We start from the raw sequence: 14,898 nt of genomic DNA, 5'->3' as shown, positions 1-14,898 counted from the left end.
TCAGACACTTGACACTTACTGGCTGTGTGACCCTGGGCAAGTCACTTAACCCAGATTGCCTCACCACCAAAAAAAGTAGACAATAAATTATCATTGTGGATATATTGTATTATGTTGTATATAGCATGTTGTCATAAAATCATTCAATCAACAAACTTTTATTATTTATTTTTTACATTCTTTTCTTTTTAACTTTTTGTTCTGTTTTGTTTTGGTTACATTTTGATTTCTAAGCTCTCTCCTTCTCTCCCTCCCAACCTTCCCAACTCCTGTATTAGAGAAGGCCAACATTTGATAGAGATATATAAATGGAACCATATAATACATACTTCCGTATGTTACTTCCTTCTGTAGAAGTGGATAGCAGTTACTCTTTGAACAATATTGCTATTAACTATAAACAGTATTCTCTTGATTCTGGTTGTTTCACTCTGCATTATTTCATACATGTCTTTCCATGTTTTTCTAAAAACAGCCTGCTCATCATTTCTTAGAGCTCAGTAGTATTCTATCACAACCATATACTACAACTTATTCAGCCATTTCCCAATTGATTGCCATCCCCTCAGTTTCTAATTCTTTGCCACCACAAAGAGAGCTGCTGTAAATGTTTTAGAACGTTTAAGTTCTTTTTCGCTGATCACCTTGGGAAACAGACCTGATAATGGTATTGTTGGGTCAAAAGGGTGTACACAGTTTTATAACTATTTGGGCATAATTCCAGATTGTTCTCCAAAATAGTTGGATCAGTTCACTATTCCACCAACAGTGTTTTAGTGTCCCAATTTTTCCACATCCCCTTCAGCATTTGTCATTTTCCCTTTGGTCATTTTAAGAGATGGTATCTTGGACTTGGTTTAATTTGCATTTCTCTAATCAGTAGTGATTTAGAGCATTTTTTCATCTAACTATATGTGATTTTGATTTCTTTTTCCAAAAAGTGCCTGTTTATATCCTTTGACCATTTATCAATTGGGGAATATTACATGTTCTTATAAATTTGACTCATTTCTCTATGTATTTGAAATATGAGGCCTTTATCTGAGAAACTGGCTACAAAATTTGTTTCCCAATATTCTTGTTTTCTTCTAATCTTGGCTACATTGGTTTTATTTGTACAAAACTTTTTTAATTTAATGTAATCAAAATTATCCATTTTATATCATCAGTAAGCATCTATTAAGTTTCTATCTTGTGCATTGAGATAGGTGCTAGGGATACGTTGTTTTTTTTTAAAAGAAGCAGTCCATTCTATGCCAGATAGGTATACAGATACAAAAACTGAGACCTGGGAATCATGTAGTTTTAGGGTAGATTTAGCTAAAACTTTTGTGTTTGTATACTCACGTGTTTAGTCATTAATCCTTTTATAGAAATGTGTTAGGGTTGATTTCTATAAAGGAAAGCAAATTTGGGAAAAAAGGTAACATTAAAAAGGTATTGCTACTAGGCCAGGTAGATATATTATAAACTTGAAGATGAAGGGTCCAATTATTATCTGTATAATTTGGTGAGAGAATATTAGAGGTAACTGAAATGGTTCTAATAGATCAAAGAAAAAAAGGCATTTTTTGGATCCATCTTATTCAGATAATCACAGTTGAATGAATATTGCGTATAAATGCAATGTTAAACAAAGGTCTCTGTGCACCTGTGTTTAAAAAAATGTTGTAGGTAACCATGTAAATACTTAGGTAGTTTCAGTAACAGAAGCATGTGAATGAATTTTAATATGAAAATGATTTTAAGATCCGAGTTTTTTCATGGCACACATTTTTAGGCCATAGAGTCCCTCTGGCATTATTCCCTACAAAAGGAAGACTTCTAAATCATCCTTTATTCAAGATGGTATCTCATGTTTTATTTGAAAGGTCATGCCATTCAAAAGAATATAAAGCTTATCTAAGTTAGCACTTTTCTCACCTATTCTCCTGAATTTAGTACTTAGAAAGTAAGAACATACTTAAATCTAGATTTCAGCTTAGATTAATCTAAATTTGGAAATTATGTCTCAGTTTCAAGATGTTTCATTTATTATTTTAAAAGAAAGAACTTCTTGCCTTTAAAAAAATTTCTTAGATTCCAAAGTTTTTCCGAAATATTCAAGATGGAATGTAAAGCAGAAATGGTGACGCCACTAGTGACTAATCCTGGACACGTGTGTATCACTGACACAAACCTGTATTTCCAGCCTCTTAATGGGTATCCTGTAAGTAAAAATGAGTATCACATTAGTGGAATTCTTGTTCAGTGATCCTTAAATGGTATAGTTCTAATTCTTTACCATTCAGTCATTTTGAAGAATTTAACTCAATTACTTAAGGCAGGCAAGCAACAAGCATTTATTAAGAGTTTACCATGTGGAGGCACTGTGCTAAAGTGCTAGTGATAGAAATACAAGCCAAAAAAGACAGTTTCTGCTCTCAAGGAACTTATATTCTAATAGAGAAAGTCAACACATAAAAAGGATCTTAAGGGGAGGTGGGAAAGGTACCCTACTGGAACCTGTTGGTAAAGTCCAGAGAGTTGAAACTCAGCTGGGAGAATAAAGCATGACTGACCTGGGGCCCCCTCCCCCAAATTGGAGGCCCCTGCAGGGAGCTCACTGATAGGAGAAGGGAGCTAATGTAGTAGAAGGATGGGAAGGCCCCAGGAGGTAAGGGAAGTCGAAAGGCATGTATTACACTGTATTCTAGGAAGGAGGGGATAGAGTGTGGAGAGTATAAGATGTATTATGAGTGGTAGAGGAAGAGTTGATAAGGGAGGTGAAAAATCCTCCTCCGAAGAAAATACTTGTTGGGTTTATTCTGTGACAGTCATTTATTAAGTTCCTGCTATCTTCCAGATCCTGTGAGTTAGGCACTAAAAAGAACTTTTTTTTTAAATGAAACAGTCCCTGCCCTCAAGGAGCTTTCATTCTAATTGGAAGGACCCACTAGATTTTCTTGGGTAGTAGCACTCAATTTGTCTTTTAAGGAATCCTTAAGAGAGAAAATGAGCATTTACTGTATATTTATATATAGTAGATATATATGGATATAATTTTATTCTTTTCTCCCTCTTTTATTAATTACAAAACAATCACTAGATTTAATTCTGTTCCAAAAGAAGTATATTATTTTCTTTACCCACTTCATCCTAAGAACCATGCAAAAAAAAAGGATTCTCGAGGCTAATGGGTGGAGTTACTGTTACAGAGCAAAAACAATTTCTTCCTTCCCAGATTTACTAATAGTGTTTGGCTACTGGTTCTAGTTCCTACTAAGCCAAAAATGGAGTTGGCAAGAGAAATTCAGGTTCTAAATAGGAACTTGTTAAGATGTTTAGCATGTAAAATGCTCTGATAATACATTCAGGTTGGCCAGGCAAAAGAAACTGGAGGAGTTAATAGTACCATCAACTTTGGAAAAGTGGAAATTTTCCAGTATCTGTTCAAATTCCACTGAACCACTTAGGGTTTTTCTAGTTGGAAGGTAGTGCTATTAAAATTATTTCCACTAGGTGGTAGGACAAGCCAGCCAAGACTTCTAGCCAAGCTTGCTTAGTCATGATCATATGGCTTCTAGCTTTCTTTAATGCTCTAACAAATTGTCTTTTGGCAATAAGAACTCAAAGCATTAAGGCAGAATCTTTTCATAAAGTAATTATGATAGCCTGGGCCAGAAGCTCTTCAGAAGCTCATTTATATTACTGATTTAAACAGTAAAGTATTAACTCCTTCTAAAATTCCTTGTATAAACTACTACGTCTCAGTGATTTCTAAGCAGTAGCTTTAGATTTACTGGTCAGTACTAAGTTTTGCCTGGTAGATCTCAGTGTTTTGCTGCTACCATGAACTCCTTAACTATAATGAAGGAGTTAGACTAGATAACTTCTAAGGCCCCTTCTAGCTCTTAAGTCCTATGGTCCATTGGGAGGATGTATTTTCCTCCATCTTAGGGCAAACATAGCATTCCTTACCTTATCACAGCCACCAGGGATTTTACTGTTGAGGTTTTCTTCACTATCTGATCTTCATCCTCTATCTCTGTTCACCTCCAAGTGATTGAAGGTTTCAAGAAAATAAAAAGTAGTTCCTCCTTATAAAATGTTTTTTTTTTAATTTAAAGTTTAATTTTATTTTTGCCACAGGTAATTAAGATGTGGGGGGCGGGGAGCGGACTCCATAAAGGTAAAAAGAACTTTGAGAAGTTATTTCTTCCTTCCTCATGGCTGTAGTAGAATTTAGTTTAATTAGTCAGTATACCTCTACTTATTATTTTTTAAAGTTATCAGGTGATTATCTTAAAGAATGGGAACAGCTAGGAAATACTTAGTTTCTTGCCTAAATATGCCAGCATTTTGATATTTGGGGTTCTTTTTCTTAAAGAAACCTGTAGTCCAAATAACACTTCAGGATGTGCGCCGGATTTACAAAAGGAGACATGGCCTCATGCCTTTGGTGAGTAGAAAAAGCACATCATTGATTCTTCTAGATTAATAGTTTTCATTTCCTGAACTAGTGAAACAGAAAGCAGTACAGAGGATGGAGTGATAGGTTCATAATTAAGGAGACCTGGGTTCAAACCCACTTCTGACATAATTTATGGGTAAATTGCAAACTGTGTCAATAGTGGTAATTCTCTCACTGACGAAATTACATCCCAGCTTATTGATAGAATGACACATCTTGAGCTTACTAAGAATACTAGTGTGTATACTTAATGTGTATTTCTGACAAATGTACAGTATAATTGGCAAATAATAGATGGACTCATAAATATAGCTTCCATTCCTTTTAGGTGAGGTGTACTAATTAATATACTGTGGTAAAGAGGCTCTCTTTTTAAAAATATTTTTTCTCTGAACTTAACAAATATTCACCAAAATGAGTATTTCCATATACAAACATAAAAGGATTGTATATGAAACTTTGACTCTCTAAACCATATCACTTATTTTTAAATGTATATAATAAATTCAGCATGGTTTGTTTCTTGTATTTTTTTTTTTGGTGAGGCAGTTGGGGTTAAGTGACTTGCCCAGAGTCACACAGCTAGTAAGAGTCAAGTGTCTGAGGTCAAATTTGAACTCAGGTCCTCCTGACTTCAAGGCTGGAGCTCTATCCACTGCGCCACCTAACTCCCACACAGCATGTTATTTTTAAAGCTACCCTCCTTATCTGTGCTTCCTTCTGAACTTCCTTCTATTCTTTTCTGTGTATTTGCATTTACACACAAACACACACACACACACACATATCAATGACCTTTCTAAAAAAAATTTTGGTATCATCACCACTAATCCCTATCCTCCCTTCCCTCAGTTAAAAAAAAGAACAAGAAAACCATACAACAACAAAGCATAGTTAAGCAAAGTGTGAGGTCATGTCTGAAAACAGGTGTCTCCTTCTTCACCTTGAGTCCATCATCTTTCTGTCAGAGAATGAATAACATGCTTTATTACAAATCCTCTTGAGTCATGGTTGGTCACTGCTTTGATCAGAATTCTAAGCCTTTTAAAGTTTTTCTTTACAATATTGTTGTTATTATGTAAGTTGTTCTAGTTCTCTTCACTTTGTTCTGCATCAATTCATACAAGTCTTCCCAAGATTTTCTGACATGGTCTCTTTTATAATTTCTTTCAGGGTAATAATATTCCATTATGTTTTTATACCAGAATTTATTCAGCCATTCCCCGATTAATGGGCACCCCCTTAGTTTCCAGTTCTTTGCTTTGTATCCCTTCCTTTTAATTATACTTAAGGATCCATTCTTTGAAGTTTAAGAGTTTATTTTGTTTGTGAATATTCTGTCTGTATTATCTTCCCTCTTAATTGTCTCCCTCCCCCCATTCTTGCCTGCTTCTCTATGGATTTGTTTGTATTTCTACACAAAACTCTGTGTGTGTGTGTGTGTGTGTCTGTGTGTGTCTGTGTGTGTTCAGCCCTCTTTGTCTGGTTCAGGTAAAGGTAAGGTTCATCTGATGCCTGCTTTTCCCACCCTTCCGTATTTGAATACTTTTCTTCTCATTCAACTCAATAGTTATTAAGTTCCACCCCATTCTTCTGCTTTTCTACATTCATTTCTTCCTTTTTATCTCTTTTTTCTTCCCTCTCTTTAAAGCATCAGTTCAGAACCAGTCTGTGCCCTAAGTCTTCCTTTGTCTTATTATATTTGTCTTATTTAATTCCCTCAATATCCTTTAAAAATGTTAGTGTTTCAAAGGCATACTTGTTTCTTCTCCCCTCATTAGAATATTATCTTATAGAGCCACTAATTTCTGTTTGGTATGGTTTGATTTTCAGGGAGTCCATTACTACTTTTCTGTTCTAAGTTATTTGTTTCTAATTCTTTCTTCCAGAGTTTTTAATTTCATTTTAAAAAATCTTTTGCTTCATTTCTTCTAGGTATTAATGTAGTCCTTGTGGGAAATTCATTTTTTTCTTTTGAGATTCTTCTAACAGTTACCTTAAAATTGCTGTCTTCTTATAGATTGACTTTTTGAAATCTCTCTATAGTAATTTTTTATAGTGATCTGTCTCTGCTTTTATTTACTAATATCTCTTGCCTTAGTTCCTGAATTGGGGCTTTGTGCCAGGGCCTGACTCTACTCTTTTGCTCTACTCTTGGATGGGCTAGTCAGCTATGCTTGGTTTTGACCTGGGTTCCTGAGAGTATCTCCATTTCTTCAGTTGTGTCTAGGCCAAGAGCACTAGTAGGCTTTAACATCCTAAGGTTCAGATTGTTTAATCTTTAGGACCTTTGATAGTGTCTCAGGACGGAGTGCTATGGTCCTCTGAGCCCCTCTGGTTGCTACTCCTTCCAGTAGTGTCAATGCTACGTATTACCAGCTACAGTGGAGTTTTTTTGTGGGGTTCCTCTGAATATAGAATCTTGTAGGCGTTGGTACCTGTAGTTGGGTTGGGAGGCTTCCATCTTGTTTTCTGCACTGGCACTGAATTTTCTAGTAGGCCTCCTTTCCTATTGGCCATAGACCTCTGGCTGACTTTTAAGGTAGTTCTGATGATGAAGTCACTCACTGTAGTTTCCCTCCAAGTGAATGTTTTAATCACTCTTCAGTCTGGTGCAGTTTTTAGGTTTATTGTTGGTTTGTGGGGGATGGGCTGCTGGCCTCTGTTGAAGCCGGAAGTCTTGCTGATTCCTTCCTTCTAAAAGGACTACTCTCAAGCAGTGAGGAGGATGGTCTTGTTTCATAACACACATGGGACCTTGAATAGAATATAATTAAATTAAATCCCTAGCTTTTTACTCAATAACATAAGTGACTCCATTCTACCATTCTCTTTTACTGTATAGCTAGATATGAAAGTAAAAGTAGGGAGATAATGGTGAGTTATTGTATGTCTTATTGGATATGTATTATACTACTTTTCATTAGCACTACTAATAGAATAAGTACAGTAATACCAAATATAATCCCCAAATCGCACTACTAAGATGCAGTTTGTATACATTTATCCTTTCTGTTCCAGAATCACAAACTTTCCTTATCCCAGCTGGAGGGAGAGACCCAACTAGCAATAGGGGTAATGAGGCAGCAGATAATCTACTTGAATATAATTGAAATGTAATTGTGGTTACTTACAAGGTCAATTTAAAATCATTTTGTTGGTACTGTATTAAATTATCATGTAGCTTTTAGGAGATTTAATGTAAAGACTACAGTGCTTGTAGAAAAGTAGTAGATACATAATATTATATCATTTAAATTTTAAAATAAATATTAAGACCTAATGTGGTACCCATTGTATACATGATGCTATATTCTAAGCATGAGGAATATTTACAACACTTAATTTAGTGATCCTTAAGATCACTCTTATAGATATCTCTAAAATACTTACCTCCAGATTTGTAGGTACAAAAAAATTAAAAATTAAAAAATTGAAATTTGTATAATATATTTTGAATTTGGTTATTAAGTGAATATAATGTCACTAGTTTTAATTTTTCTGTCTGACTTTATAGGGTCTGGAAGTGTTTTGCACAGAAGATGACTTGTGTTCTGACATCTACTTGAAGTTCTATGAATCTCAAGATAGAGATGAACTCTATTTCTATATTGCAACGTATTTAGGTTTGATGTTAACTTCTTACTGTGTTCTTACTAGCCTGAATGATTTTAGCCTTTCTGCTTCAGAAGCTGGGTCAGTGAGTAAGAGGAATTTAACAAAACAACTACAATTGTATCTGTGGTTTCATCTATTTCCCCCAAATTGAGAGTTTTTAACCTTAGGTCTATGAACTTTTTAAAAAAATAGTTTGATAACTATTTCAATATAATAAATTTCCTTTGTAATCCTATATATTTTATTTTATTTACTTAAAAAAACATCCTGAGAAGAGGTCCATAGGCTGCCAAAGGAGTCCATGACACAAGAAAGGCTAAAAATTCCTGTTCTGATAATAACCATAGTTGATTTACCTCTTGTTGAGGATAACAAAATTTAGCAACAAGAAAGCAAAGATGTTTTAATTTTTTTTCCTTCACAATTTCATGTATTGCTTTTCTTTAGTAGAGAATGTTTATATAATTCTTGATAAGTTGGCTTTAAATTTTGAAATGAATTTTTGAAATTACCAAGCTACATCAAAGAAATTTCCATCTTGATATATTAACTAATTCAAATTTTGCTTCATAATGTGATTAAAGTGTGTTGATAAATCATATATTTTGACTATTGATTAGAGTAACAATTACATAACTAAAAAGAAAAGGAAACTTAAGAATTATTTAGTACTGATGAAATATACTTTTTAAATAATAGTTAGCATCTATATAGCACTTTAAGGTTTACAAAATGCCTCACAAATACTCTCTCAGTTAATCCTCAGAACAATCCTAAGAAGTAGGTACTGTTATTATCTCCATTTTGCAGATGAGGAAACGGAGGCAGACAGAAATCAAGTGATTCGCCACAGTCACATAGCTAGTAAGTGTCAGAGGTAGAATTTGATCTTAGGTTTGCTTTCTCTAGGCCCAGACCTCTCTAGCAGACCACCAAGCTTCTTCTGGACTACAGTTTAATTTTTTTAGATTAATGATTTCTTCTCCCTCCCAAATAAGAAGGCACTAATGGAAATTTGGACTTCCTCACCTCAGTTCTGTGTTTATGAAACCCAGAACAAGAATCCCTAACTCAGCCTTTAAAAGATAGTCTTATTTATTTGTATGGCTTTGGTAAATTATTTTTACATAATAGAATTACCAGAGGAAAACACTTGCCAAGTCCTGATTACTGTGAATAATGAATCCCCTGCTATGGTCAAATTGTAGTTTTCATAAAAGAAGAGCAGACTAGGACCTTTACTGATATGGTCCTAATTGAGTTTAATGTATCCTTATGTAGTGACTATTTTGTGAGGTAGAGTTAAGTATATGCTTCTCTGGAAGTAAGATTCCCCTCAAGCAGTTTCTGAAAAAACAACCCATCTTTTTTTGTTCACATGTGTAAACTCTTCAGGTTAACTCTGCTTGCATTAATTTAACTAATGGTATAAATTTACTTACATCTACTGCTTTCTAAATTTGTTCAGTCATACTTCTCATTTTATTTTTTTCTTAACGTATCCAAAATACTACCCACAAAACTACAACTGTCATAGTGAGTCCTAATGGTTTTTTAGTCACCAAATTAGGACTTCCCCTACCCCGCACCCCAAAATGTGGATGCTACCTTCCCTATTTTCTTAGCTCATTGTTAAGATAACACACTTTTTCTGGGTTGAAGATGGGAGAAAATGTTAGGTAATTAAAGTGTTTTGGTTTAAGAAATCTTTCCTAGTAGCTATTTGAGAAAACTAGAGAATAAACTTTGAACTTGCTAGGCTCTATGCCACATAGGTTAGAAGTAAATAAAAAATATTTCAACAAATGAATCAAGCAAACAGAGCGTGGGATAGTGTCAGCCATAACTTGAAGGATGTGGTGGCACAGGCCTGTAGTCTCTGCTACTGGGGAGGCTTAGGCTAGTAGATCACTTGACCTTGAGTTCTGAGCTTCAGTGGAGCTAAAGCTAATTGAGTGCCCTCACGAAGTTAGGTACCAAAATGATGAGTCCCCAGATTGAGAGCCCACCAGATTGTGTAAGGAAGCCACAAACGGAGCGGGTCAAAAGCTTCTGTTCTGATCAGCAGTGGTGTCTGGCCCCTGTTAGGCTACTGCACTTCAAGCCTGGGTGAGATAGGGAGAACCGATACCACTAGTCAATAAATAAAATAACTCAAAAGTAAATTTGCTAAAGAAGATGGAAAATCCAGTGAATTTACCTCAGATTCAAGGTCTGACTGGTGTTTGGTATAATGCAATTTTTGTTGGTATGTTTTTTGGTGTTTTTTTTTTTAATTTTTAATTTTTTTTTAAATATTAGCTCTCCATAGTCTTTATGCCCCAGTATGAGAAACATTGCTATTTGGTGAAAGATTATTTTCAACTGTCCAGCATATTTTCTCAAATGAACAGCCTTGTTTTCTTCCTACTGCCTCTTGTACAAGCACAATGTAGTCACTGGCAGATAATCAGCAGCTTTCCTCTTCCAAGTATGAAAAAAAGAAAGGAAAGAAGGCTTCTCCCTCCATGTTTTTGTATTAAAAGGACCCTGTTATCAGATGCCAGAGGTGATGTGATACTTCCTTAGAGGCTAGTTGGTAGGATTCTTTGCCAGCTATGTGTTGACTTAATTTTTTAAGTAATGTGAGTTGAGCTCCTTTGTGGGAACCCTGAAGTATTTTACATGTTATAAGAATTTCACTAAACATTTAAGAGAGACAGCCTTGGAGCAATTTATAATCTAAGCAAAAGACAAAAATGGTGAAAATAAATGATTTACCCTACCTTTAAAATCCTCATATTGGTTGTACTAATTGCTCAGTTATCTAGAAACAAATGCTTTGCCTGCAATGGCTTTTTTTTTTCTCTTTAGAAAACCACGTTACAGAGCATACTGCGGAAAGTTACATGTTGCAGTGGCAGCGAGGGCATATCTCTAACTATCAATATCTTCTGCACCTCAACAACCTAGCTGATCGGAGCTGTAATGACCTCTCCCAGTATCCTGTGTTTCCATGGATAATAAATGATTATTTCAGTGCAGAATTAGGTAAATAGCATACTTATATTCAGATAATAATGACTGACACTGGTATAACATTCGAAGGTTTGCTAAAGAGGGGGGATGATGCACTGGATAGCTAGCTGGTCATCCTTGGAATCAGGAAGGCCTGGCTTCAAGTTATGCCTTTGACACATACTAAGCTATGTAACCTTGGGCACACAGTTAGAGATAAGTTGCCCCTCAGCATATGTGGGACTAATTTCACCACTGAGAGTTTCCTATATAGGTGAAATCACATGTCTGATATCAACCTTCCTCCCAACACCCTCCCCCCCCAAAAAAAAGTGATAAAAGATTTGTAAAGTTCTTTTGATTGCTATATTAAGAAATGAACCCTCATTGGCCATACTTAAAGATCCTAAATTAAGAGCTGGAGGGGAACTTTGTGGTCATCTAGTCCAACCCCTCTTACTTTAGAGATATATTTTAATTAGTCAGTGAACATTTATTAAGCACCTTTATTATGCTAGGCACTTGACTAAATGCTAAATTTTAGTCCTGGTTCATCCTCTGGGGAGTCAGTCTCTGTGTGGAATAGGGAGCCCAATGCCAAACAACCGCCTCTCACAGGGCCAGCCCAGGTGAAGCAGTGGGGCACCTGAGGCAGAGACAGAAGTCGTTGTGTGCCAGGCAAGTCAAACTACTGCTACCACCATGACCTTCATCTGCCCTCAAAAGCTGATAGAGACAGCCCAAGACTTTGTACCCTTTGGCCTTGAATACAGCTGTGCTTCTAGCCCCATGACAAATGGTTTAACCCAAGAAACTGATAGGATTTTTTCAGTGGAAATAACATTTAAAAAAAGGCATCACCACCTGTGTTGCCACTGTACTCTTGAGGACCACGGGGTCTTTCCATCTGACTCAGAGTTGAAACCTCCCTGTGTGAGCTTCAGGAAAACAGTGGTTGTCTTATTCTTCTGTTTGTATCCCCAGCACTTAGCACAGTGCTTTGCACATAGTGAGCACTTAATAAATACTTCATTCATTCATTTATCCAAAGATGGAGATAGAGATGCTAGATCCTCAGTTTCAGTGTCTCAGTACTGGCAAGATGATAATAGATTTCTTTGCACATTATTGTGATGCAGTAGAAAGAGCATAGAATTTCTAGTTACAGAACCTGGATTCTAATCCTGCCACTGCCACTTGGAAGCCACTTAACCCATCTGGACCTCATTTTCTTTATCTGTAATATGAGATGGCTAGATGACCTCTAAGGTCCATGTCAGCTCTAAGTCCATAATTCAGTTATGTGTTATTTAGAGGCTTTTAATATCTATTTATGTATTGCTTTAAAAAACAAACAAACATGTTACCAAAGTACTGCTTTGATGTCTGATCATGGCATAGAAGTTACTTTGGGGACTTAAGCACAAACTCTGACAGGTCTTATAAAACTAGAAAGACTTCAAAGATGGGCTATCACTGAACTTATCTATTGTAGTAATAATCTAGTTAGATTTAGAGAGGCTTGTCATCAAAGGTAGGCCTTCAAGAAGTATTTTTTTTTTATAGAGGTGGTAGAATTTGCATTACTACATCTCTTGAAAACTGTTTACTAAGGTGTGGAGAAGCTGCAGTCTGTGCCACTGGGATGAGTACCAATAGTGAATAAATGTACTTTTTTCTTTTGAAATAAATTAGAAATCATTCTCTTGCAAATTCTTCAAAACACATACACACAAATGATACATGGCCATCATACTCTACTTATATGTATTAAATGTTGACTCATTACTTTAGTTCATTTTGAGAGGCAGAGTTAGTGTTAACATCCTAAAAGTGTACAAGGACTTATTTCTCAATGATAAAGTTATGTCCCCATACTTCTCTCACAATTTGTGCTGAAGTTGTGAAACAAGGCAAAGCAACTTGTGGTTAGGAAATCCATTCTCTTGTTTCAGTTGGAATGCATTTTTGTTTTCAATTAGACCATCACCTTTTTTTCTTTGGGTGGTTTTTATCGGTCTCCAGGATGTCATTAATATTTAGAGGCCCCACACTTTAATGAATGTTAATAACTTACTATACCAGAAATTATGATGACTTTTCTGTTTCCTCTGTGCCGTCTCAGTGACCATTTTCATTTCAGTTCAATAGATATTTAACATTATGTTGACCCAAAATTAGGATATTGCTTTTTTGTCTAGAGCCTAGGAACGTCAGGGGGAAGGGGAGATTGATTTGGTTTCTTTAGTAGATGTACTGCACAAATAGCAGCAGAATTTGTGTGTTGTGTTTTTTAGATTTGTCAAATCCTGAAACCTTCCGGGATCTTAGTAAACCAATAGGTGCACTGAATAAGGAAAGGCTAGAAAGATTATTGGTAAGTTGAACCTTGATGTCTTATTCAGTCAGAGATTCCTTGAGCCATTTCCATCCTTTTCTCTAGTGACCGAGGCATATTTACTTCCCAAATAACGAGCAAGAAATATGAGAAGGAGCAGGGAGAGTAAGTACAATGGGGTCATTTCCCCTCAGTCTTCTATAACCTCACTTACTCCAGCATTTCTGCCCATTCTACCATTAGATGGACACCAAGAAAGTCAGTAATCCAATCTTATTGTTGTTGAGTCATTTTTTTCATTTGTGTCTGACTCTTTGTGACCCCACTTGGGGTTTTCTTGGCAGAGATACTGGAGTGGTTTGCCATTTCCTTCTCCAGCTCATTTTACAGATTAGGAAACTGAAGCAAACTGGGTTAAGTGACTTGACTGTTGTCACACAGCTAGTAAGTGTCTGAGGCCAGATTTAAAGATGAATGTTCCTTAGTTCAGGACCAGTGTTCTATCCGCTATGCCACCTAGCTGCCCAGTCCAATCAAACAGAAATAATCTCACTCAGATGCTTAAATGGATCTGTGACCTCATCTGATATGGAAGCTTTCCAAAGATGCAGATTGTAACCCATTGTGTTAATTTCATACATCTCTTCCTGAAAGTTCATCCAGCATGCTGGAGGCCTTCCTAGAGCCCTGCCAACCTTGCAGAGTTAGAGCACTCTTGGTATCTATGTGCTATCCCTCACTTGCTATGTGACTAGCCCATCTTTTCTTTCTGTCCTACAAATCTTCAATGATGAGTTCCTAGTGGGCTAAGTCACAGCCAGTTCCATGTGCCTTTCAGTGTGGTAAGTTCAAACTGATCTTAATAACTGCAGATCATTGGTGTTGCAGAAGTTGCATTCTATATAGAATAACTACATGTCCCTATAGATAAGAAAACATGAAACTAATGTCTTCCAGCAACATTTGTTAGTAGTATTTGCATATTTATCCTTGAATATTCCCACCTCTCCCCATCTCTCATATTTTGAAAGATAAATCAGGAAAAAAAAGTTTTCCTTTCTGCCATATATCTCTATTATACCCTCAGCCCTCTCTAGCATATCAAATATCTTTTAGGCACATTTTCTATGATTTCATTTTTTTGTGTGTGCACAGGAGCTGCTCTTTTTTTTCATTGCTGACTAAGAAAAATATTTTCTTTCATATGCTATAGATACGCTATCAGGAAATGCCAGAGCCAAAATTTATGTATGGAAGTCATTACTCTTCCCCAGGCTATGTGCTCTTTTATCTTGTTAGGATTGGTAAGATTCATTTTTGTGGCCTCCCATTAAGTTTTAATGCACTTGGATACCAAATGACTGAATGATCAAACTTAGTTCTTTGACTTTTCTTTCCAGCCCCAGAGCATATGCTTTGCCTTCAGAATGGAAGATTTGATCATGCAGACAGAATGTTCAATAGGTTTGTCATAAATATCTCTCTTATATAT

The 14,898-nt window shown here is 35.9% G+C and overlaps 1 protein-coding gene across 4 annotated transcripts in view; it reads left to right on the top strand.

Moving 5' to 3' along the window:
- LOC114054071 (protein FAN) overlaps window positions 1-14,898 on the top strand; it is a 66,574-nt gene that overhangs the window by 29,280 nt on the left and 22,396 nt on the right. For 3 of the 4 annotated variants that reach the window (XM_027877159.1, XM_027877157.1, XM_027877160.1), the window contains 8 exons: window positions 2,080-2,209; window positions 4,370-4,441; window positions 7,971-8,079; window positions 8,882-8,935; window positions 10,925-11,101; window positions 13,366-13,445; window positions 14,620-14,710; window positions 14,807-14,870. In XM_027877159.1, coding sequence (XP_027732960.1) covers window positions 2,080-2,209; window positions 4,370-4,441; window positions 7,971-8,079; window positions 8,882-8,935; window positions 10,925-11,101; window positions 13,366-13,445; window positions 14,620-14,710; window positions 14,807-14,870 — 777 coding nt within the window. The remainder of the gene's footprint in view (window positions 1-2,079; window positions 2,210-4,369; window positions 4,442-7,970; window positions 8,080-8,881; window positions 8,936-10,924; window positions 11,102-13,365; window positions 13,446-14,619; window positions 14,711-14,806; window positions 14,871-14,898) is intronic. The other variant, XM_027877158.1, reaches the window with a different exon arrangement.

This window comes from Vombatus ursinus, unplaced genomic scaffold (assembly GCF_900497805.2).
Source record: "Vombatus ursinus unplaced genomic scaffold, bare-nosed wombat genome assembly UNPS02014812.1, whole genome shotgun sequence".
In the NCBI taxonomy this organism is placed as follows: Eukaryota; Metazoa; Chordata; class Mammalia; order Diprotodontia; family Vombatidae; genus Vombatus; species Vombatus ursinus.
This window is presented reverse-complemented; position numbering and strand designations above follow the sequence as displayed.